Source organism: Quercus suber, unplaced genomic scaffold (genome assembly GCF_002906115.3).
Source record: "Quercus suber isolate HL8 unplaced genomic scaffold, Cork oak 2.0 scaffold_135, whole genome shotgun sequence".
In the NCBI taxonomy this organism is placed as follows: domain Eukaryota; kingdom Viridiplantae; phylum Streptophyta; class Magnoliopsida; order Fagales; family Fagaceae; genus Quercus; species Quercus suber.
In genome coordinates, this window is record NW_027069597.1 from 556585 (window position 1) to 579408 (window position 22824).

At 36.0% G+C, this 22824-nt stretch overlaps 1 protein-coding gene across 1 annotated transcript; it reads right to left on the bottom strand.

Annotated features, from left to right (window-relative positions):
* Positions 1-5534: 5534 nt before the first annotated feature.
* Positions 5535-17718, bottom strand: LOC112031145 (caffeic acid 3-O-methyltransferase). Its single transcript, XM_065776488.1, has 2 exons — positions 17182-17718; positions 5535-5745 (listed from the first exon to the last, which is right to left on the bottom strand). Exons 1-2 carry the CDS (start codon positions 17640-17642, stop codon positions 5535-5537), a joined length of 672 nt encoding a protein of 223 aa, XP_065632560.1. The 5' UTR covers positions 17643-17718.
* Between the last annotated feature and the right edge of the window lie 5106 nt (positions 17719-22824).

A 22824-nucleotide genomic window follows, 5' to 3' on the forward strand; every position in this document is an offset into this window, starting at 1 on the left:
GGGCATGACTAAATCAAAACTCCTCGTCTCTCTCCTTGAGTTCACAAGAAGTTAGTACACAAACGAATAAAAAGATAATTACTTGTTTGTCATTATGATCGAATAACAAGATCATTGCATCATGATTAAAATTGTAAAACATGAACCATTCTAAATGTTAAAGCACATACTAGGAAAAGAAAAACTGGCAAGTTTGAAATCATTTTGGGGAGATGCAGCCTAGGTGAAGTTTTGTTTATCAACAATAGAAAAAACTCATAAGTAAATTTGATTTCACAACTGCAATAATATCAAAATTTGTGTACTCAATGAAAAAAATCAAAACTCCTCGTCTCTCTCCTTGTGCTCTCTTTCAAGAACAGATTTCTTTTTCCTCTATTCATTTTATGCTTGATTCTAAGATTATTCTCCTTCTCTCTATTTGGGAGGACCCTTAGGCTATAATAGTGATGAATCATGACAGGAAGAAGAGTTAGGACTTAGGGCATGACTAAATCAAAACTCCTCGTCTCTCTCCTTGAGTTCACAAGAAGTTAGTACACAACTAGACTCTAAGACTCTTTGAATCCACAAGGTTGAGAATTGAGATATAGAATTCACATGAAAAAAAAAAAAAAAATAGATAAAAAAGATTGAAGTTGTATTGAAAGAATTAATTTTTTTTTATTACAATTTCAGAAAACTTCTTTTCAAAGAAAAAGTATTTCCAAACAGATCCTAATTAGTGGCAGAGTTAGAAATTTGCATTTGGGGGGGCAAAAATAAAATAAGATTAATAATTTTTTCCTAACCATACTATATGTATATCTCTATAGTATGTACAATAGTTAAATGAGATGATTAAAGGCTACTAAAAGACTTAAAAGAAAAAAACAATTGTCAAGAGTCTTATAACTTAACTTGCATTTTTTGGTGTTTTTAACAAATGCGTCTAAAAGTTCAAGTCTTCCAATTTTTTGTTATAATTATTCAATTTGTCAAAAATAACAAACAATTATTGAATAAGTACAAAACCATGTAATAATAACCATTACCTATTCACCAAAAAAAAAAAAAAAACTCACCCATATAATCGTTTATTATATTTATATATTATTAATTTAATAACAAATGACAAGTTGTAGAATGTTATCAAAAAAAAAAAATGACAAGTGGTCGAAATGTCATACACAAATCTATAAAAGTATTGAGATTCTAAATAGTATTGCACTATTGCAAATAGTAATGCTTTTGCTTATGAAGACAACCCATACACGTGTAGGACATGGACCAAATTGTAATCTCAAATTTGTCAAAAAAATCTTCTCTAGACTTCAAGTCTTTAAGTTTAGACCTGATAGGCCACAATCTGAATAACCCCTTGTGATTAACTCTAATTAATTAATTAGCCAAATTATTAATTAATCAATTAATCATGCAATTTCGTGGAAGCACAAACAAATCACCAAAAACTAAATATGCAGCGGAAATTAAATAATACGGTGATTTGTTTACGAATGGGGAAAAATCTCGCGGCAAAAACCCCACCGGGTGATTTTCAGGTCACCACTCCCGAAACTCCACTATTATCAAATCAAGCAGTTACAAGTAAAGGAATCCCAAGTACTTTACCAACCTACAGTTGAACCCTTACCCCAATACTCAATTGGACTTGATCTGTAGCGACAGTTCCCAACTTTGATGCACGGCTCCCAAGTACGTGACTAACCAATGCGCGGATCCCAGTACGCGACTTCAGAACACCAACTTAGGAAGAAAGGTTGGCTACAAAATTTTTCAGTTCATCCTTTATGATGAATAGCCAGAAGATGCTTGGTTACAAAATCCTACGGTGCAAATACACAGCAACTTCTTGAAGGAAAATGAACTAGGTCAAAAACTTCGTCTTTTGATCACAATTTGCTTGAACAGGGATTGCTCAATGATTTTTCCACTTGTGTCACACTTGACGGCTCTTAAAATAATCATTTTATATGTTTAGGGTTAGAAGAAAAGAAGGCCCAAAAACATATTCACGGATCCCAAGAAAATCATATTGGAAATCTGAGTTTTTAAATCTCGACAGATAGCAGGTGTCGAGGTAGCTGTCGAGAAAGTGTCGAACTTTAATGAAATTGCACTTCAGCTTGCTTTTTCTTGGACAGACTTGATGATTTCAACACTTGACCTTGAAACCTTGTTTCTTGAAGTATTAAAAACACCTAGAACTACTCAATTACAAGTAGAGTGAGTTTTGTCAAAGGATTAGCCAATTTACATGAATAAGTGACATATGTTCTTAACAAGTGAAAACATATATGCCCTAACAATCTCCCCCTTTGGCAATCCGTGACAAAACCACAACAAACAAATGAGCATATGAGAGAAGTCATAAATCATTTAACTCATATTCACTTCTTTGAATACAATAAAATCTATCCTAACATAAACTCTTGAAAAACTTTGCAAGAAGAGAGTTTATGGCAAGTAGACTTTGACAACCTGTATTTCTAAAACACTTTAAACAAAACTCATCAAGACATCTTGTGTGAAACAGAAATAAATAGATTGCATACAAGTATAAAGAACATGTGTATAAAGATAGAAAAGAAACAACACATGAAGAGAGAGGTGAAAGAAACATACATCCACATATATAGAAAACAAGTACAATGTATGTAAAATGGTCAAAGGACCTCATATACATGATCAATGTATCTAAAAGGTAAGAAAAGAAAAAAAAATACATATAAAGCCTCACTACATCCCTCAGAAAAGTCAACACTCCCCCTATCAAAAATGTCCTATACTAACTCTCCCCCTAAGATGACTACTCTCATAACTCAAAACTACTCCCCCTTTTTGTCACGAATGACAAAGGGTAGAGTGTCATGTAGACATCTCATCGGCAGAGTTAGCATCATCATCATCATCCTCAGAATCTGAAGTTGCTGGAGTAGGTGGTGAAAGAGTAGCCTCTGGAGCCAATCCACCCATGGTCGCCTGCCGTTGTGCAATACGACCAACACGAACATTCACCTGATATAACTCAGCAGAGAGTGTATCAAGGCGAGTGTCCATGCGTTGCAGCTGCGCCATAATATCTCCCAGAGAAACATCGCTCGAAGAGGAAAAAGGAGTAGATGTAGATGGAGCTGATTTGGATGGAGCCGAATGGGAGGGAGGAGTGGCATCCGGCTGTCTCGACCTGAACTGTACCTCACTACGTTTTACTGTAGCGGCATCTATGGCAGATATGTGTGTGAAGTGGTCGGACACAGGAAAGGGAATGGAAAAATGGCGTAAGATCCTCGTGATAGCGGAAGGAAAGATGAGCTTATCACGGGATGCCGAATCAAGATAAACATCTATGATAGACAGGATGAAGTGAGAGGGAAAGTCTATGGTAAGATGCTCTATAAGTGATAGCAAAAATCAAGCACGAGGCTCTGTGATAGAGTTATAGTGAGAAAGAGGATGAGAACAAAAGTCATCACCATGTTGATAAATTTAGGACCTTTAGCAAAAGGCCTACATGATGTGAACTGATGCTCACCCCAATCAGCAGGGTGCTGACAGAAGGCAGAGATGAGCTCATCTTTGGACACAGTCCTCAGACGCTCACAAGAAGGATAGTCAGGAAACTCTATCCTAGGAACCTTAAGCACATCCGCAACTAGCTACGGTGTGACAAGGATGCGCGTACCTCGAACGCGAGTGAAAAAGAGAGGTACTGAACGATCTATCCCGTGCATGTTGGAGTAGAACTCTTGTATTAGCACGAGAGGGCAAGTGACCAGGATGTCACACAGTGACCCCCATCCCCTACTGTGAATGACAGAGGGAAGGTCAGTATCGGCGAAGTCCGCCAGAATGACTTGGCATTCCGAATGAACACCTCGTCTAGAAAAGTTCTCCGAAAATGCCTTATGGGCATCTCCATCACGGAACCGAAGGTTAAGGGGAGCAAAATCAGAAGAAGTAAAGCTCCAGAATGCAGAGGGTTCCGAGCAGGAGTGGATTTACGTTTAGGTGCCATAGACACTACTAACGTAAAAGAATGAGAGGGAGAGAGAGGAAAAACACTCAGAAACGTTCCCAAGACAGTTCAAATATGACAGATATATTGAACAACAAGTATGTATGCATGAGAATGCATGAGCATGTGACATGCAAAGCAAAAATTTCATCATGGGCTTAGCCCAATCCAATCCTATCAGCACACATCTAAATGTATGTAAATATCATTATCATGCACATAAAATGCAATGTATGACATTTTAAAAGCATTTAAGTGAAAACCCAACCCAAAATTTCAAGAAACACTCATTAATTTTGAAAAACCCTAAAAATTTCAAAAAAAAATCCCAAAACCTAGGTTTTAAAACATGCAATGCATGAAAAAGGAAGGGAAAAGTGATCTTACCAAGTGATTTAAGCAAGGAATGATCAAGATCCAAGTGGGTTGGAAGATTTGAGTGAGAGAAGTGTGAAAAGGAGATGAAAAGCCACGGAGAGATCGAGAGAGATCGAGTGAGAAATGAAGAAAATTGTGATAGATCCTTAAATAGGCATCTCAGTAAATCTCGACAGCTGAGGTGTCGAGAGGTATCGAGGAAGCTATCGAGAAAGGTATCGAGGAAATTGCCGTCGACAGATGAAGGTATCGAGAGGTATCGAGATGCAAGATGGATTTCAAATAAGAGATGCTCGATCGATCGCACAGGTGTCGAGGAGGTATCGAGGAGACAGGAGATTTCTCGATCGATCCACAAGGTGTCGAGACAGGTGTCGAGAAAGAAGACACAAACACAACCAGTGAATCCCGATCGATCCATCAGGTGTCGAGATTGCGATAAGAAACGGCTTGAGAAGCTCGATAGATGACCAAGTATCGAGGAAGTGTCGAGGAGGTGTCGAGCCAGCAGTAAAAATCAGTTTTTCGAGAAGAAAAAAACACAGACATGAATGCAATCTAACATACATCTCAACCAAAGATCCACTCAACATATAAAGCTCTCAAAAACATCTCTCAACAAAAATTTAAGCACATGGATCCTCCAAAACACACACACACACTAAACAAGTCTAACCAATTTTATTTTTCAAAAACAAGTTATGACAGTTTAGTGAGCATACATTAGCACATGTAAAACCTTTGTGATAGCCAAATCATATTGTACCTACACATGTATCAAAAGTAGCAAAGAATATTACGTGTTGTGTGTGAAAAACATCGCAAGATTGCATATGTGTATACATGTTATGAAGATCTGAGATATGAGAAAATAACTTTAACTCACACACAATCATAACTGTTTGATGGGGACTATCACCTTCGAGGTACATCCTATAACTCCCACATCTCCTAGAATACACGCTTGCAACCATATTTAAAGCATTTTTAATCTTTTTGCTTTTTATTTTCTTTGCATGTTTTCTTTTATTTTAGCATATCATACATGGGCATATAAAAGAGAGAAAAGAAATACCCAAGATGTTAAGCATTTGACATCGCACTTTTGCTATGCCGAAGCATACGAATGTCTTTGACACTAACCACCAACATCAACTAACAATGATACCCCCTCAAAACCTTTGTATTTCTCAAGAATTTTTTTCATGTGTATTCTGGAAGTATCAGCCATTGCCTTGTTAAAAGAATTGTTCAATGTTTGATCAGCTTTCATGTATTGGAAGATGGACATCCCGTGGACCTTTCCAAATAGATTACCTCCTCCAAGAATAGCATCCTTAAAATGTAGCCTATAACACAAATACACAATGAATCCTATTAAAATAATAGAGATAGAAAAAAGAGAGAGGGTTTTTCACTGATTAAACCTTTGTATTTTCTATATGTAATGTCTGAACGATATACGACAGGGTATGCTAAAGGTGTACCGTTTGTATGTTGTTAGACCAGGGCGGCACTACTTTATGTTAAGAGGGTTCAATTGATCGAACCCTCAGACTTGATTTTATATATATATATATATATATATTAGTTTACTTTATCTTTAAAAATATTTTTACATACCCTAATCACATATCAGTCCTGGCTAAAACTAAATAACAACACATATCACAGAGCTCTCTCTCTCTTTGATTTGATCTCTAACTTGATTCCCATGAATCTCATCTCATCTCTCTTCTTTATTTGACTATCTTGGCATCTCTGAGACTCTAAGAATAAAAAATGACTGTTTGTGAGTTGTCATTATCTCTCTTTCTTTTATAAATTTATATTATATGTGTGTGAGTGTGTGTTTGATATTGATTGTGCACGTTATTTTTATTATTATTTTGTTATAATGTTATTCTTCTAAATTGTAGTTTGTGTGTGTATAGTATAAAATATAATAGAACTTTATATAATTTAATAATTAGGAAATACAGATGGTTTATTACATATGTGTGTATTGTTATCATGTTATAAACTTTTTGTTATAAAGTTAGTGATTCAAGAAAAAAAAAAGTAAAGTTAGTGAGTGTTCAAGTATTTAATTGATTAAGTAAACGTCTAGTGTATTATTTATATATGGATGAATGTGATTGTGTGGGCCAATTTAATAGAATGTCAGTGGATTGAGTTTTGCCATTTAGTTTAAAATATTTTATAAAATCAATGACAAATAAATAATGACAACTACATAAAAATAAAAAATGTTATACAAACTTAACAAAATAAAATGATTATACCAACCCACATCGACAATAAATAATGACAACTGATAATGAAATATTTTGTAATGATTACAAAATAAGAAAACTCGTATAAGAAAATTGTAAAATTTCATGTAATTGCCTTTTCTTTTTCTTTTTTTCTTTTTTTGTGTGTGTCAATAACTTGAAATATTCAACTTTTCTTTTTATTAAACTTTGCTTAATTTAAGTTTTTTAATGAGCCACTAAAATAATTCCTAGAGTCGTCATTGTTGTTAAATTCAAAAAATAAGATTTAAACTGTGATATGGACGAAATAAATAGGGGCACAAAAGAGAGGATCCTGATTTTAAATATGTGATGATTGTGGTTGGAACAGATTGGCATGGAGGTGATGCTTAGCAATTTTAGCAGATTTCTGCTACTATCATCACTGATAGTTACCTTACTTGGTGATGTCGCGGAAGTCTGAAGAAAGCACATACAATGCTCTCTTTGACGGACAGAAACTAAACTATTAGTTTTTGGGTAATACACCTCGAATCTATGAGAGATTCTTTGAATTTACAAGGTGATAAACTGTGAAAGTTCAAATAGCGTTGAAAATACTATGAACGTTTAGACCCCCAAACAACAAATTACCAATTCAAGCTTTATATCAAACAATGTATGTGCGGAAAATGATAACAAGCTTAAAACAGAATTGATAAACAATCTAAACCATAAATAATCACAATCACAGCAGTAATTAAATGATAAAGATAAAGTTAATATAAAACAGAGAGTAAACAAAATCATTCTTGCTGAAATCTCCTCCTTTGATCCATTTGTTTCTCCCCTATCATTGTACTCCCCCTGCCATCCAGTTGTTTCTCCCCCTATCATTGTACTCCCCTGCCAACATTATCTCCCCCTTTTTGTCATGGAATAGCTAGTCCTCATCATCTTCTAGCTTTCTTTGAATTTGATTCAATTGAGTTTGGATAGAGGTGAACTTCATATCCCATCGAATGTTGAGATGGTGCAAGATAGATGAAAGGCCGGACATCTTGGCACTCAACTCGTTGACAGATTTCACAATGTTGTCTAGTTGCTCATCAAATGTGAAGGAGCTAGAGCGCAAACCACTGTGAGAGGCTAAAGGCTCTGTTTTGATTCCCTTCTGACTATGACCAATGCTGGCGTTGTACTACACAGTTTGATTGGTGCCAGTTTTGTGCAGGGAGATTCATCTAGTGAAGGATGAATACCTTTAAGCTTTAGTACCCTAGAGATAAGGCAGCAAAACAGAATGCATATCCGTGATTCAATTTGAAGAACTGTTTTACGCAAGACATGAAAGATGTGTACACAAATGTCAATTTCAACATCAGAGATCAGATCGTGAAGAAACAGGGCTCGACCAAGGTTCATGTACCTGGTGCTAGATAATGGGTACAAGTTGTGAAACATGATGATTGTAAGCACCCTCAATTTCGGAGGAAGAGAGGAAACACTGACTGAGTTCCCATTTGATGAGAATTCCAAGTCTTTTCCAAGAGCATCCTAGAGTAAGTCCTCGTCTGGACATAAATCATTGTAAACCGGTGATTGTTTAAACATCGGTCAATTGATGTGAAGAATCTCAGCTAGATATGTTGGAGATACTGAGAAACTCTTTCGTCTAACTCAGCATTTGAGTTCTTCACCTTCAACAACTGCATTAGCATAAAACTCTTTGACCAAGTCCTCATATGCGACATCAATATCAGNCTTTAGTACCCTTGAGATAAGGCAGCAAAACAGAATGCATATCCGTGATTCAATTTGAAGAACTGTTTTACGCAAGACATGAAAGATGTGTACACAAATGTCAATTTCAACATCAGAGATCAGATCGTGAAGAAACAGGGCTCGACCAAGGTTCATGTACCTGGTGCTAGATAATGGGTACAAGTTGTGAAACATGATGATTGTAAGCACCCTCAATTTCGGAGGAAGAGAGGAAACACTGACTGAGTTCCCATTTGATGAGAATTCCAAGTCTTTTCCAAGAGCATCCTAGAGTAAGTCCTCGTCTGGACATAAATCATTGTAAACCGGTGATTGTTTAAACATCGGTCAATTGATGTGAAGAATCTCAGCTAGATATGTTGGAGATACTGAGAAACTCTTTCGTCTAACTCAGCATTTGAGTTCTTCACCTTCAACAACTGCATTAGCATAAAACTCTTTGACCAAGTCCTCATATGCGACATCAATATCAGAAAGAAGGTAATTCCAATATTTGTGAGCAAACCATTGAGGAATGTCGGTGTCAAAAAAGGAAGGTTGATCAATGACCCTTTCGAGTAACGGTGTAGCATTTTTGAAAAAAATTTCATGATTCTGAAAGGCAGCATAGGATCTGAACTTGTTGTGATCGAACACTCCAGATGATGAGCGAGTCCTTTTTGCTCTAGGTGAGAGTTCATCAACATCAATGACATGTTCCTTCCCTTTGTTGTTTCCCCTTTTACAGTTGTTCTCTTGAATGGAGACATTTTCCCCCTGTGTCATGTTTTATCAAAAGAAAAAACCAAACAAGGCACCAAGCACTATTAGCATTGGGAAAATTCCAAAACATGGGTAATGAGAGAAACCCTAAAAAATAGGGATTTAGTTCCAAACATGAAAATGAGTGTGTGTGTGTGCCACAAACATCACAATGTGTACTCAAATAAAGAAGATCCATACATAACCACTAACAAGACAAAGCAATTTCTATCATGAGATCAGAGACAAGATCAAACAGGAAATATACAAATATCTTTAAACCATACAAATCATGAGGAATAAGAGTAACTGTGACCAATACTATGTAAGAGACAAAGCCCATACCTTGTCTTGAGGATTGAATCAGAAATGATGGACAACAATGGTGATGTATGCACAAACACAATGAAAATGAGAGCAGTTCAAATGATGAAGATAATAAACAGTCACAATAGATCGAGGGAAAACTGAAATGATTTTAAAAAGATCTTTAAAGGCAAAACACGCGTCTTTCGTGATTGGATCAAGTCATCAGTCAGTCGCCAGGTAAGCCGCAAAACACATAGAAGATAAGATTCCTGAAAAAAATTTCTAAGTGTTTTTTCGCGACTGGAAGGTCTACCCTGAGACAATTGCCAGGAGAGACGCGAAAATCTCTGTGTACTCCTCGCACTAGACCTTCCACCCACGAATAAGTCGCCAAACTAAGCCGCAAAAAACACAAAAACTCAAGTTTTGAAAATTGTCTAAATAATTTTCGCGATTGAAACCATAACTTGCCAGGGAGCCACGAAAATTCTGGAGTAAGCTCACGACTGGGGCATGCAACTGGACCAACCCACGACTGAGTCGCCAAAATAGGGAAACACTGTTTTTGAAATTTTTGACATTTTGTAAAAACAAATACTTTCCGAAAACAAGCTAAAACACTCAAAAATCTTTTTGTGTTTGATCAAAAAATTAAGCTTATGAAAACACATTTAAACAAGTACAATCACACAAATGAATATAGCATTCATTGAACATAAACTTGTGTGTTGTGTGTGGGTATCAAAAATGAGATAGTCCTTAGTCTAATGTGAAACTTCAATGATTAATTTAAACAAGGCATACACAACTAGCACTAGATAATGTGACCCATCTCAATTATAAAAATATGTATATAGGATACCAATTGAAAGTTCAAATAGTATTGAAAACACTAAGAACGTTTAGACCCCCAAACAACAAATTACCAATTTAAGCTTTAAATCAAACAATATATGTGCGGAAGATAATAACAAGCTTATAACAGAATTAATAAACAATCTAAACCATAAATAATCACAATCACAGCAATAATTAAATGGTAAAGATAAAGAGAAGAGAGATATAAACACAAGGACAACACACGATATGTTATCGAAGAGGAAACCGAAGCCCTCAGCGTAAAACCTCTTCGCTGCCTCCAAGTGGTCAATAATCCACTAGAAAATGTAGTTGGGATACATGAACAGTAATAGACCCTCCAAACATAATCTACCCAGGTACCTAAGCCTTTCAAGTTTCTTGTTCCAACGAAGTTACGCCGAACCTTTTTCTTTTCTAGCTTACCGGATTTCGCTATAAACTATAGCATCAACCAATAATCATTGGTCACTTCCAAACTGCGTCCCTTTGCACCAAAAAAACCTTCTCACAGAAGTGGGTATGGTGAGAAAAGGATTTAGTCAAGAACCTCTCAAGGATGTATCAATGAAGAGGAAGAGAGTAGAGGAATTTGAAGAGTCTCTTAGGTGAAGATTGTGGATGAGGCAATCTTGTTCTCTCTAGGGTTTCTCTCTCAAAATTCTCTCTGGAAGCTCTCTACATTTCGTGGGAATGAGGGGTATTTATACTAAGGTGAGAATGGAATGCGAAGAGTCAGTTTTTCCTAAACAGAGTGTTCTGGTAACTTGACCTCGCGACTGGGTTGAGTCGCGAGTTTAAGCTGCGAGCTAACGGCCTAGCCAGCTTGAGAATTTTGTTCTGTAGTACAACAGCTGTCGTGACTCTTCAGCTTCTGGCATGTTTGGCACGTGTGCAACTTCTAGCGACTTGCAAGTCGCGAGCCACCCGCAAGATCCAGTCGCGAGTCCCTGTTTCTTTGCACAATCTTAAGTATTTCTTCACACTCTTTCACTCACTACCTTTACAAGATTCCCACCTAAATACAGGGTTTCTAAGTGCTGAAATATAAGCAAATTGGTACGGAATAAAGCCAATAAGATAGTTGATTAAATTCGACCTTACAAACAAATTGCATAGAAACAAACCCTAAAAGTTTACAAAAGCAACATGGGTACAAAACACAGTAAATAAACGAAACAAATAAACAAACAACAATTCAAAACTCAGAAGCAAAAAGCATACAACCAAACATAATCCCAAAGCATAGGAAGAATTGATGCATGAACATGTTATGATGCTTATGCATGAGTACCCTTCGTCACCCACACGTCACGTGCATTTTGGGGTGATATCCTTAACGAATTGGGTACGAAAGTTAGGACTGTCAAACATCTTTGTGAAACTTTCCAAGCAATTTGCGAAGGCATCAATCATCTTTATCATATCCATTATTCTGGGATCACGGTTTTGACTTCTTGTTTGCTCACCACCCCAAGACCTCTTGTTATTTCTTCTTCCACATGATCAAAGAGCGCTTGCATTGTTTAACGCTATCAATTTATGACAGTTGGGTCTGGTATGTCCTTACAATCCGCAATAGTGACAAATATGATTTGTTTTAGGACCCCGTTGTAATCTTGAAAGTGTTCTTCCTCTAACTTCATGTTTGGCTTCTGATGGATTACGGATTTTATTGAACACTCGTTGATCAGCCATATTCTTCTTCTTTTCAGTCTTAACCTTATCAGGAATAAACTCTTCCACAATTGGCTCTTTGGCCTTCACAAACCTCACTTCTTTAGTGACATTGGCTGATGAGCTACTCCCTTCGATATATCCCACTCCGAACTTATCTGAGACTGATTTTTGATGAGTAAGCATTTCATTGAGTTTCTTGGAGGAGAGACGGTCTATCTTAGCATTTGCTTGAAGCACTTCATGCTCAAGGAATCGAATTTTTGAGTAAGCTTCTAACAGCTTTCCATTCATTTTCTTTACTACATATTTAGTCTCCTTGTATTGCACTAGAAGAATTTTGTAGTCTTCCTCGGCCCTCTTCATCTTTTTAATGGCTGTGTTAGCCACCTTAGCATATTCACCAGTCTTCTCAAGGAGTGAATTGTATGTCTCTCTGCTTCTCTAACTTCCTCATCTTCAGATTCCTCAACTATTCCAATAGACTCCAAATCAGAGTGCTCACCAAACTCTTTTACAAGTGAACCCAAATCATCCGAGGATTCCACATGTGCGATGGTCATAAATGCGGAGTAGTTTCCTTCTCTGTCACAACTTTCCTCAGAATCAGAATTTGATGAATCTGAGTCACTTAGAGTAGTGACATAGACCTTCCCCTTAGATTTCAAATAATTTGGACATTCTTTCTTGAAATGTCCGTGTCTGTTGCATTCAAAACACGTGATTCCCTGTGAAGATTGGAGTTCTCTACTATCTTTCCTTCGGAATTCCCTTTTCTCCTTCTCGGAATTCTGAGATTTCCCTTTGTCACCAGGTTTCCCACTGTTCTTAAGTTTTAAGAACTTACGGAAGTTTTTCACAAGGTACGCTACATCTTTATCTACGACATCTTCTTCTGAAGAATCATGAGATACCACCCTCTCATCAATTGTCTTAAGAGCAAGAGATTTGCTCTTCTTCTGCGTAGGCAGTGACAATTCATATGTCTGCAACGAACCAACCAGCTTTTGAACTTTAATGTCATCAAGATCTTTGCTCTCTTCAATAATTGTTACTTTGGCACAAAAGCTTTCCGACAGTGTCCAACGAATCTTCCTTACAATTTTAGAATCCTTCGTCTTTTCTCCCAAATCGAATTTGCCGACAACCACCTCATTCAACTTACTATAAAAAGAGTCGAATGACTCATCCTCGCTCATCTGGAGCTCCTCAAAGTGAGTGGTCAACATCTGCAGCTTGGTGTCTTTCACTTTCTTTATTCCTTCATAAGTAGTCTCCAGAATCTCCCATGCTTCCTTAGCAATAGTGATATGTGAAATCCTGTGAAATTCTTTTGGAGAGACACCACTAAAAATAGCATTCAAGGCTTTACTATTAGCATTAGCTGCCGCAAAAGCTGCCTTATCCCAAGTGAATTTGGCAACCTCCGGCTTAGTCCAACTCACTTCAACTGCATCCCACACAGCATCATCAATAGAACACAAAAATGCCCTCATTCGGACTTTCCAAAAAGCATAATTATTACCATCAAAAAATGGTGGCACATTTAGTGATTGAGACCTATCCATCTCAATGCGGGGTTAGGGATCACATTAAGTTGTTTAAAACACAACAAGTGCACTCGCTCTGATAACAATTGAAAGTTCAAATAGTGTTGAAAACACTATGAATATTTAGACCCCCCAAATAATAAATTACCAATTCAAGATTTATATCAAACAATGTATGTGCGGAAAATGATAACAAGCCTAAAACAAAATTAATAAACAATCTAAATCATAAATAATCACAATCACAACAGTAATTAAATGGTAAAGATAAAAGGAAGAGAGATGCAAACACAAGAACAACACACGATGTGTTATCGAAGAGGAAACCGAAGCCTTCGGTATAAAACCTCTCCGCCGCTCTCCAAGCAGTCAATAATCCACTAGAAAATGTAGTTGGGATACATGAACAGTAATAGATCCTCCAAGCCTAATCTACCCAGGTACCTAAGCCCTCCAAGCTTCTTGCTTCAATGAGGTTGCGCTGAACCTTTTCCTTTTCTAACTTACCAGATTCCGCTATAAACTATAGCATTAATTAATAATCATTGGTCCCTTCCAAATTGCTTCATTTAGCACCAAAAGAACCTTCTCACAGACGTGGGTATGATGAGAAAAGGATTTGGTCAAAAACCTTTCAAGGATGTATCAATGGAGAGGAAGAGAGTAAAGCAATTTGAAGAGTCTCTTAGGTGAAGATTGTGGATGAGGAAATCTTATTTTCTCTAGGGTTTCTCTCTCAAAATTCTCTCTAGAAGCTCTCTACATTTCATGAGAATGAGGGTTATTTATACTAGGGTGAGAAAGGAATGCGAAGAGTCAGTTTTTACCAAACAGGGTGTTCTAGCAACTTGACCTCGCGACTGGGTTGAGTCACGAGTTCAAGCCGCAAGTTAACGGCCTGGCCAACCTGAAACTTTTGTCTTATAGTGCAACAACTGGCATGACTCTTCAGCTTCTAGCATGCTTGGCACATGTGCAACTTCTGGCAACTTGCAAGCCGTGAGCCACCCGCGAGATCCAGTCACGAGTCCCTGTTTCTTTGCACAATCTTGAGCATTTCTTCACATTCTCTCACTCACTACCCTTACAAGATTCCCACCTAAATACAGGGTTTCTAAGTGTTGAAATACAAGTAATTTGGTACGGAATAAAACCAACAAGATGGTTGATTAAATTCAACCTTACAAACTGAAATCCATCAAAGAAAGAATTCAATAAAAAAAAGTCTATATTTTATTAACGATAATCTGATTTGCCTTTGATGATTACAAAACATATAAATACTGAGCAAGTAAAACCCTATGACGATTAGGAAATGTCTAAAACCCTAATTTGCACTAATTACGAGATTATGTCTTATCAAAAATGAAAAAATTGGGTTAAATGCAGAATCATAAACTACTGACCTTAATGGCCGTCTCAAAACAAACAGGGACCTTATTCTGACTTTTGAGTAAAAAGTTATTAAGGAAACAAAAATTACTATAAACGACAAAAGTAGAGGAATTCACCATTTTCAAGGGGGTACCTCGTGGCAAAGCGACAACTATTGCTCAAAAGGCCGTTTTGCTTTAGCCTGCCAAATTTCATGCAGTTCCAACTCCGAGACCCATGATTCATACTAGTTCCTTTTGCCTTCACGATAATTCCAGATGTGCGTGAGAGTCGAGAAAGGCTATGGCAGTTTATTCTGCATCACCTGGACCTAATGAGAGTGGAGTGCTGGGTATGCATGGTGGTTAAGGAGAATTGGCTATTGATGAGTGGTGTTGGTAAGATCAAATGAGGGTTGTTGAAGCATGATTTGGCTTTCAAGTTTGATTTGGATGGAGATAGAGTTAGAGAGGTTATAGAGAAAGATGGGATAATCCAGATGGAGTATGTGTCAACTAGTACATTGGCAAGGACGAAGCTAGGACTTGTTAGGTTTTCTAGATTTCCTTAATGGAGACCTAAGACTTAACTTGATTCGATTAGGCTTCCTCACTTGAAATCCACTACATACCTAATTACTTCTCAAATTGAATATTTCAACTCGTTTCGGATAATGTGAGATAGTGTTGGTTAGTCTGCGTTAGGAAAAAGTATTTCATGTGTCCACTCCCTCTCACAAGGGTGTTGGTTCCACATGTGTGGGGCTTGAACGTCTATGAGAGGCCCACTCCATAAAGTGAACACATGAAATAATTTTTACTAAATGGAGGCAATCAACCTTACCTTGAAGGGGGCTATCCCAGGAATCCTCAAAGCCTTGGACCAAACAAAGGGTATAGTGTTACATGTATTACATGATAGTTTAAAGCAATTCTGTACACTTATATTCTTTTTTTCTAGCTACATGGCTACATATAAAATCCAAGGGAATTGTGTTTTGTACTCAAGCTTTTATATAATTTTATAATCAACAATCAAGTAAAAATGATTCAAATATCTTCAAAATTTTCCATATTATCTTTTGAAACATTGTAGTGTGTGGCACAAATTCTAAGGTTGCCACGACCTTTACTCACTAACTCATTTGCCAGGTCAATTGTACGATAAGGGAGGGAGGGGGGCGGCTTGTGTCCAGTGGAAGTTATCATTGGACACTTAGATTGCGGACACGTGTCCACTCTTAGACACTTCTCCAAATCCTAACGTGTCTAGTAATAATTTCCACTAGACACAAGCCCTTCCTAGGAGGGAGGGTGTTATGTTTTTTTTTTTAATGAACTGAAAGGTTTTATTAGACAAAGGGTCTATTTGGAATTTGCTTATTTTGCTGAAACTGAAAATTTTTTATTGAAAGTACTGTAAATAAAAGTAAAACTTAACTGAAATAGTACAGTAGAATCCATAAATAGTACCAAAAAATACAATGGAGCCCATAAATAATAACAAAAATAAGTTAAATAATAAAATAAACTAGAACTAAATACACACAAAAGAAGTGACTACAACGACCCCACCCTAAGAACATCACTCAAACAAGAGGAGTAGCTAACAAAATCAAAGGAACCTACAAATTTGTTATGTAGAGAATACATGGCCAAATATTTGATAACCCAGCAAAAAGAGGGGTTTGGCAAAGATTCAGCCATAAATATTATCTCTAGATTGATACTCCTAATCCTCCAAAGAATATCATTCTAGAGATAAAATATATTTTTTCATAAATGGCAAAGAACCTAGATATATATTTGAAGTAATATTTTCTGCTTTTATCGTCATTATTGGGGTCTGATGGGTAACCTATTTTGTAAATCAAAGATATCATATATTGAATAGAAATAATAGAATAAAATGACATAGACAAAGAAAGCAAAAGAAGAAGGAAAAAAAAAAAAAAAAAAGCCTATAATAGCATTATATTTAGTGTTTGTGTTTGTGTCAACAAATCCAACGTAGGGTAAGCATTTAACCCTATGCTAACCCAAATGTTTAGTAATCCTACAGACAGTACTACAATTAGGATTAGCATTAGCTTACGTGCTTTATAAGTACATGTACCTATAATACAAGTTTGGGTCTGTTGCACCATAATTCCCTTAAGAAGATGCAACTTATTTTAATTTCGAAATCGATTCGATATGCATTAAATACAACAAGGAGTAAGTGGGAAATCAATCATATTATTAATTATACATACCAAACCTCAAGCATGGCACGTTGGAAAGCAAATAATGAGATCGAACCCATAAATCCTTCATCTTCATTTTGAACATATAACTTGCCCGCTTGTGAGACCCGATAGAGTCTCTCAACACTTCCATCTTCGCAGCTGCGTATAGAACAAGTAAGAAGTGAGTAGCTAGCAAGTAAACGCAGCATGCGATCTAGCATATAAGGAGCATCAGGGTTTTGTGTGGGAAGCTGAGAAGCAAACTTAGAATGCGACATGTAAGCATCGGGGCTTACCCGAGCAATGATCTCAAACAGGTTGAGCTCAATGGCAGCGCGTAGTACCATGGGAAATACGTGAGAGCTTGACAGTAGCATGGCATAGAGACATGCATCGTCATCTTCTTCACTAACAAAGGGTGTACCCTGGTTTTTAGTGGAACCCATTTTCATATTGCTGCTTTGATTTTTCCAAGGTCTTAGAGGCATTGCATGCCTGTTTTTCTATATTATACAGTTCAAATACCAAACATTCCTCACTTCTCAGTTCTCACATTCACCTCTAATGTTGGAGTTTTTCTCTGAGCAACAAATATTAAAATCCCATACATATTCAACTAATTTCTGCTGTTTTTTTTTTTTTTTTTTTTTTTGGCTCTCAGCACCAAAATTTCAAAATCCCATAGTACATATTCAAGTCAGGGGCGGAGCGCCCCCCCCCCCCCCCCCAAAAAAAATTCATTTTTTTTTTCTCTAGGGTACATAGAAAAAAGATATGGGCCCAATAAAAAATAAATATCCGCCCCCTCCAAATTATTCCCAAGACTTCTTCTAGTAAAAAAAAAAAAACTAAATATTGAATAGCGGAATTGGAATATATGCATGTGACATTCCTTTGCCGGCAAAACAATGTATGCTGACTTTATATTTTTGTGTTTATTATTATCGTATTTCTTTGTATTTGACCTAATGACTCCATGACTCAGCCTTTTGGCTTTTGTGCTGTTTGTCTCTAGAATGGGAGGTGGGTTGGGCTTGCATTATGCAGTTGGGTTAGTAAAGGGTCATTATCTATATATATATATATATATTAATAAGTAAAGTTTAGAAAAAATTCAATTAGATTCTACAACTAAAATCCAATTTTACGCTAGGCATCTTAAATTATTTTAGAGAATTTTATTTCTTAATTTTAGAGTCAAATGTGGGACCACATCATAAATATTCATTCAAGTGAGTTATTATGTATAAAAACCAATGAGTCTAGAATTAATGAACATAATTTTTTTTTTTAAATGGACAATTTACATTTTCTACTTAATAATAATATATATATAAGAATGACTATCAATAATATTTAAATTATATATATATAAATTATACTATGCATCTTAATGTATATATTTTAAGTCTATCCATACATATACATGGGATTATAAGTTAGTTTAATTAAAGGTGCATTTATAATTCATGTAAGAACTAATTTTATATGATAATTTATTATCTCTCTCCCAAGTTAGTTTATCATTTTTTTGAATTGATTTTTTTTGGGGGGATGGGGGTGGGGGGGGGGGTTTGAAATTAGGTGCCAAATAATGAGCAAAGTACAAAAAATTGATGCATTCTTTAAGAAAAAAGATATTAGTTATTCAAAACTTAGGACACTTGTAGAAACAAATGTTGATACTTCAATGTCCAATGAGCCTCCCTCCAAATGTTCAAAAATTCAATCTGAAGAGATAGATCGTGGTCCAAGATCATGTGAACAAATATATAAAATCTCTATCAATAAACAAGATGAAATTTGACGTGCTTATCTCATAGCTGGTCCATATCAACCTAATTAAAAATATAAAGTATCCATACAAAAGACCAGATAATCATTGTTGTAGTTTTCAAGCTTCATAGTTCATTCAAATTGGTTATAATACTCACTACTACAAGTTGCCCTCCAAGTAATAATTCCTGACTACGGCCTTGTATTACTAACTTCTATTGATACTTTCGTTGAGCACCATACATGTGAAAAGTAGAATCAGGAAAAAATGAGATAAGAGGTCCAAATCTTGTTTTGAACTATAGCCTAGGTGGAAATATCCCTGCGGGACAAGGCAAGGACATACTTTTCCATGTATTAATTTATTTGTTTAAGTATGTAATTAGAGAGATAATTCATGATCTCCATCCTATTTGAAGTGAATCTCTCCAAATAAGGGTAGAATCATGAATAATTAATGAAAATTACCAAAAGTTACAAAAATACTTGGAATCTATACACATCTAATCTCACGTACAAAAAAGGTTGAATAAAATAAAATTGTGAAGTTTCACTACAACAAAATGTATTTTCAGTGACGAATTTTAGTGAGGAAAATTTTTTCATCACAAAAAGGTACCATATAGTGACGAAATTTATATTTCGTCACTATTTATAAAAAAATTAGTAACTTTTAGTGACGAAAATTAAATTTCGTCACTATAGGTTGTGTTGAATTAAAGGTGCCAAACAAAAATGTAGGCGCCAAAGTAAATTCATCTACAGTGACGAATTATTTCGTCGCTAAAAGTTTAAGTTTTTTGTGACGAAAATTTTCGTCACTAAAGGTGTTGCTAAGAACACTATTAGTGACGAAACTCATTTCATCGCTGAATGTGACAAATAGTGACGAAAATAAGTCATCACTAAAAAGAAGGAACATAAAATCAAATGAGAGTATCAGCGACGTATCGAAATTTTTGTCGCTAAAGGTAGCCTATAGTGACGACATACAAGTCATCACTAAAAGTTTAACACTTAAAACACTTCAGCCCCTTTTTTTTTTTTTTTTTTTTTTTTTTTCCACTTTATTTTCCTTCCCTTCCCTCACTTAATACCTCACAACCGCTTCACTTGATCTCAGCCGTCGCCGCCGATCGAGCTTGCCGTGCCACCATTGCGACGCTTAAGCATCGCCGTTGGCTCCGTTGTGACGCTTCAGCGTCGCCGTCGCGCCGATTAGCACCGACGGCAACGCTTAAGCGTCGCCGTTCCGACGCTTCAGCGTCGCCGTTGGCACCGATGGCGACGCTTCAACTCGCCGATTTCGATTCCGATTTTGACATCAGTCAGTTCATCAGCTCCTGCTCGACACTAGTTTGTTCTCTTTGCTCTGTTTTCAATTTCCCTAAAATTCTATAAAAATTTCAATTTCGGGTTTTTGCTTAGTAGTGTGAGCAGTTTGTGTCGATCGTTTTCTTTACTTAGTAGTTTACTCAACCATTGATGGGTTTTGTGAAAGGAGTATTTTGGGTTTGATGAGATGTGGACTTTCAAACTTCGAAATATGTTATGGGTCGTTGTATTATTCAAATTAAATATGCTTGTGACTGTGAGTAACAGTCACCAAATTTGCTTGTATGGTTCAAATCCATTGTGTTGTGAACTAAGCACCTTGTGTTGTGACTGATGATCACTATTGTATGAAGTTTCGTTTTTATTGTTACTATAGTTATTTCCTTACTGAACTGAATCTGTGTCTGCCTTGACTAAGTTCTTGTTTAGGTGAAGGTCTTGTGCCTTGACTGTTCTATACTTCTATTTTATAATTTTATTGTTGTTGTTGTGGTTTTAGGTATCAGTTTATGTAGGGGTTGGCACGTGTTATGTGAAAGTGGAGGATGATGGTAAGTACTAAACTCCTTCAGTGGGTTAAATCTGTGTAGCATGTTCAGTTTCAATATTATTTGATGTACTTGCAAGATCGGGTATTACTCGGGATTGATTGGTTTTGTTGGGAGAAAGATATGGTAACTAAGTTATTAGATATTTTCTTTTGCTTGGATTCTTTCTAGTTGATGCTTGTAATGGTTTTCAATTGCTTATGTGAGTAGTCATTTGTTTTAACTTTGATGGAATTAGGAATGTATTACTGAAAGGGTTGGCACGTGTTATGTGAAAGTGGAGGATGATGGTAAGTACTAAACTCCTTCAGTGGGTTAAATCTGTGTAGCATGTTCAGTTTCAATATTATTTGATGTACTTGCAAGATCGGGTATTACTCGGGATTGATTGGTTTTGTTGGGAGAAAGATATGGTAACTAAGTTATTAGATATTTTCTTTTGCTTGGATTCTTTCTAGTTGATGCTTGTAATGGTTTTCAATTGCTTATGTGAGTAGTCATTTGTTTTAACTTTGATGGAATTAGGAATGTATTACTGAATCACATAGAGAAACTATGCATGGGGCTTGTATATAAAATGGAAGTTAGCCTAGCAATACAACAATGTAGTACTTGACAGTGTTACAATAGTATGAAAGTAAATATACAACACTTAGTTTTTGAAACAGCAATGGGTGATTACTTATGTGTTTGCTCCAAAATAAGGGAAAGATTACTTGTTTGTTGTATTGTGTTGCTTGATTGATTTAATTGAAAATGTTAAACAAATATGGGATTTTTGGTGAAAGCTTTTGTATTAATAGTTGGTATGTTGATAATGGTTGTTGATCAGGGGGAAATCTCTAGTTAAACAGTGTTAGTTGCACCATCTTTATATTGGTGTTGAATTGGGTGAATCTTCACAATTAGGTGAATGGTTGGTGTTGTTTCTCTAAAGAGTTGTTCAGTTGAATGGTTGATTTTTGAATATGATTTTTCCATTATAGTACAAGTGGTGATGTTTTTGGATTGTGGCTTTTGTTTGCTAGTTTTAATGTGGGGTAGTGATTTTGAAGAATTAGATATTTGTTTTGACATTTGGTTGTTTATAAGCTTTTCATTCCCCTGTAAATATCTTTCTTCATTGGCGGTTCTAATTATTGTCTTATCTGCTTGTTTAACTTTTCTTTAACTTTTGTACTTATAAATTTAACTTTTCTTTTGCAGACTAAATACACATTGTTTGCAGTAACTTTGGATTTTTTCTGAAAGTTGTAAACTTAGCTTGAGTAAAGTAAGTAAATTCTAGTTAAAAACTTATAAAACTCTATACTTGTGATGTTGAAAATTGGATTTGTCGTGGTATGTTGTGTTGGAGCACGTGGGTGGCTTACATGATGTTATAAGGTGGTTCAAATTTATATTGGGAGTATTTTTAATTTCTTACAAATGTGAATGGACCTTGTTGGTTAGATGTGATGAATAGTACTTTAATTGATTTCAATACTTGTAAACACTTTATATTTGTGATGTTTGTGATTGGTTTTGTGGTGGATTATTGTGTTGGAGCAAGCGGGTGGCTTGCATGGTGTTATAAAGTGGGTTGTGTTGGATTTTTGAGATTGGTGAAAATTGTATGAACCTTTTGAGGAGGGTTAAGGTGTGATGAGTAGTTTAGGTACTACTTCATTCATTTCAATTAGTTTGTATATATATGATATGGGAAGTGGATTTTTGAGATTGGTGAAAATTGTATGAACTTTTTGAGGAGGGTTTAAGTGTGATGAGTAGATTTTCACAAATGGGGTATTGGGTTTTACTTAGACTTTGATGTTTTGGCATTTGGGTGTTTGTTTCAAAGTGTGGTTCAATATTTACTTATAATTGTTTGGTTGTTGCTTTCAAGAATTAAGGTTCAAAGATTAATTAGTTGTTTATGGGGGATTCTTTGGTTTCACATTATTTCAAGGTGATCTAATGTAAGGGCTATATACATAAAACTTGGATAGAAAAGGGTAAAATGAGTAGGTAA

Bases quoted from the DNA above. Each gene is read 5' to 3' on its own strand.
- LOC112031145 (XM_065776488.1), bottom strand. From the start codon at position 17,642: ATGCCTCTAAGACCTTGGAAAAATCAAAGCAGCAATATGAAAATGGGT. The intron at 5,746-17,181 runs GTATGTATAATT...TTTGTGTTATAG, and splicing joins CGTGCCATGCTTGAGGTTTG to GCTACATTTTAAGGATGCTA.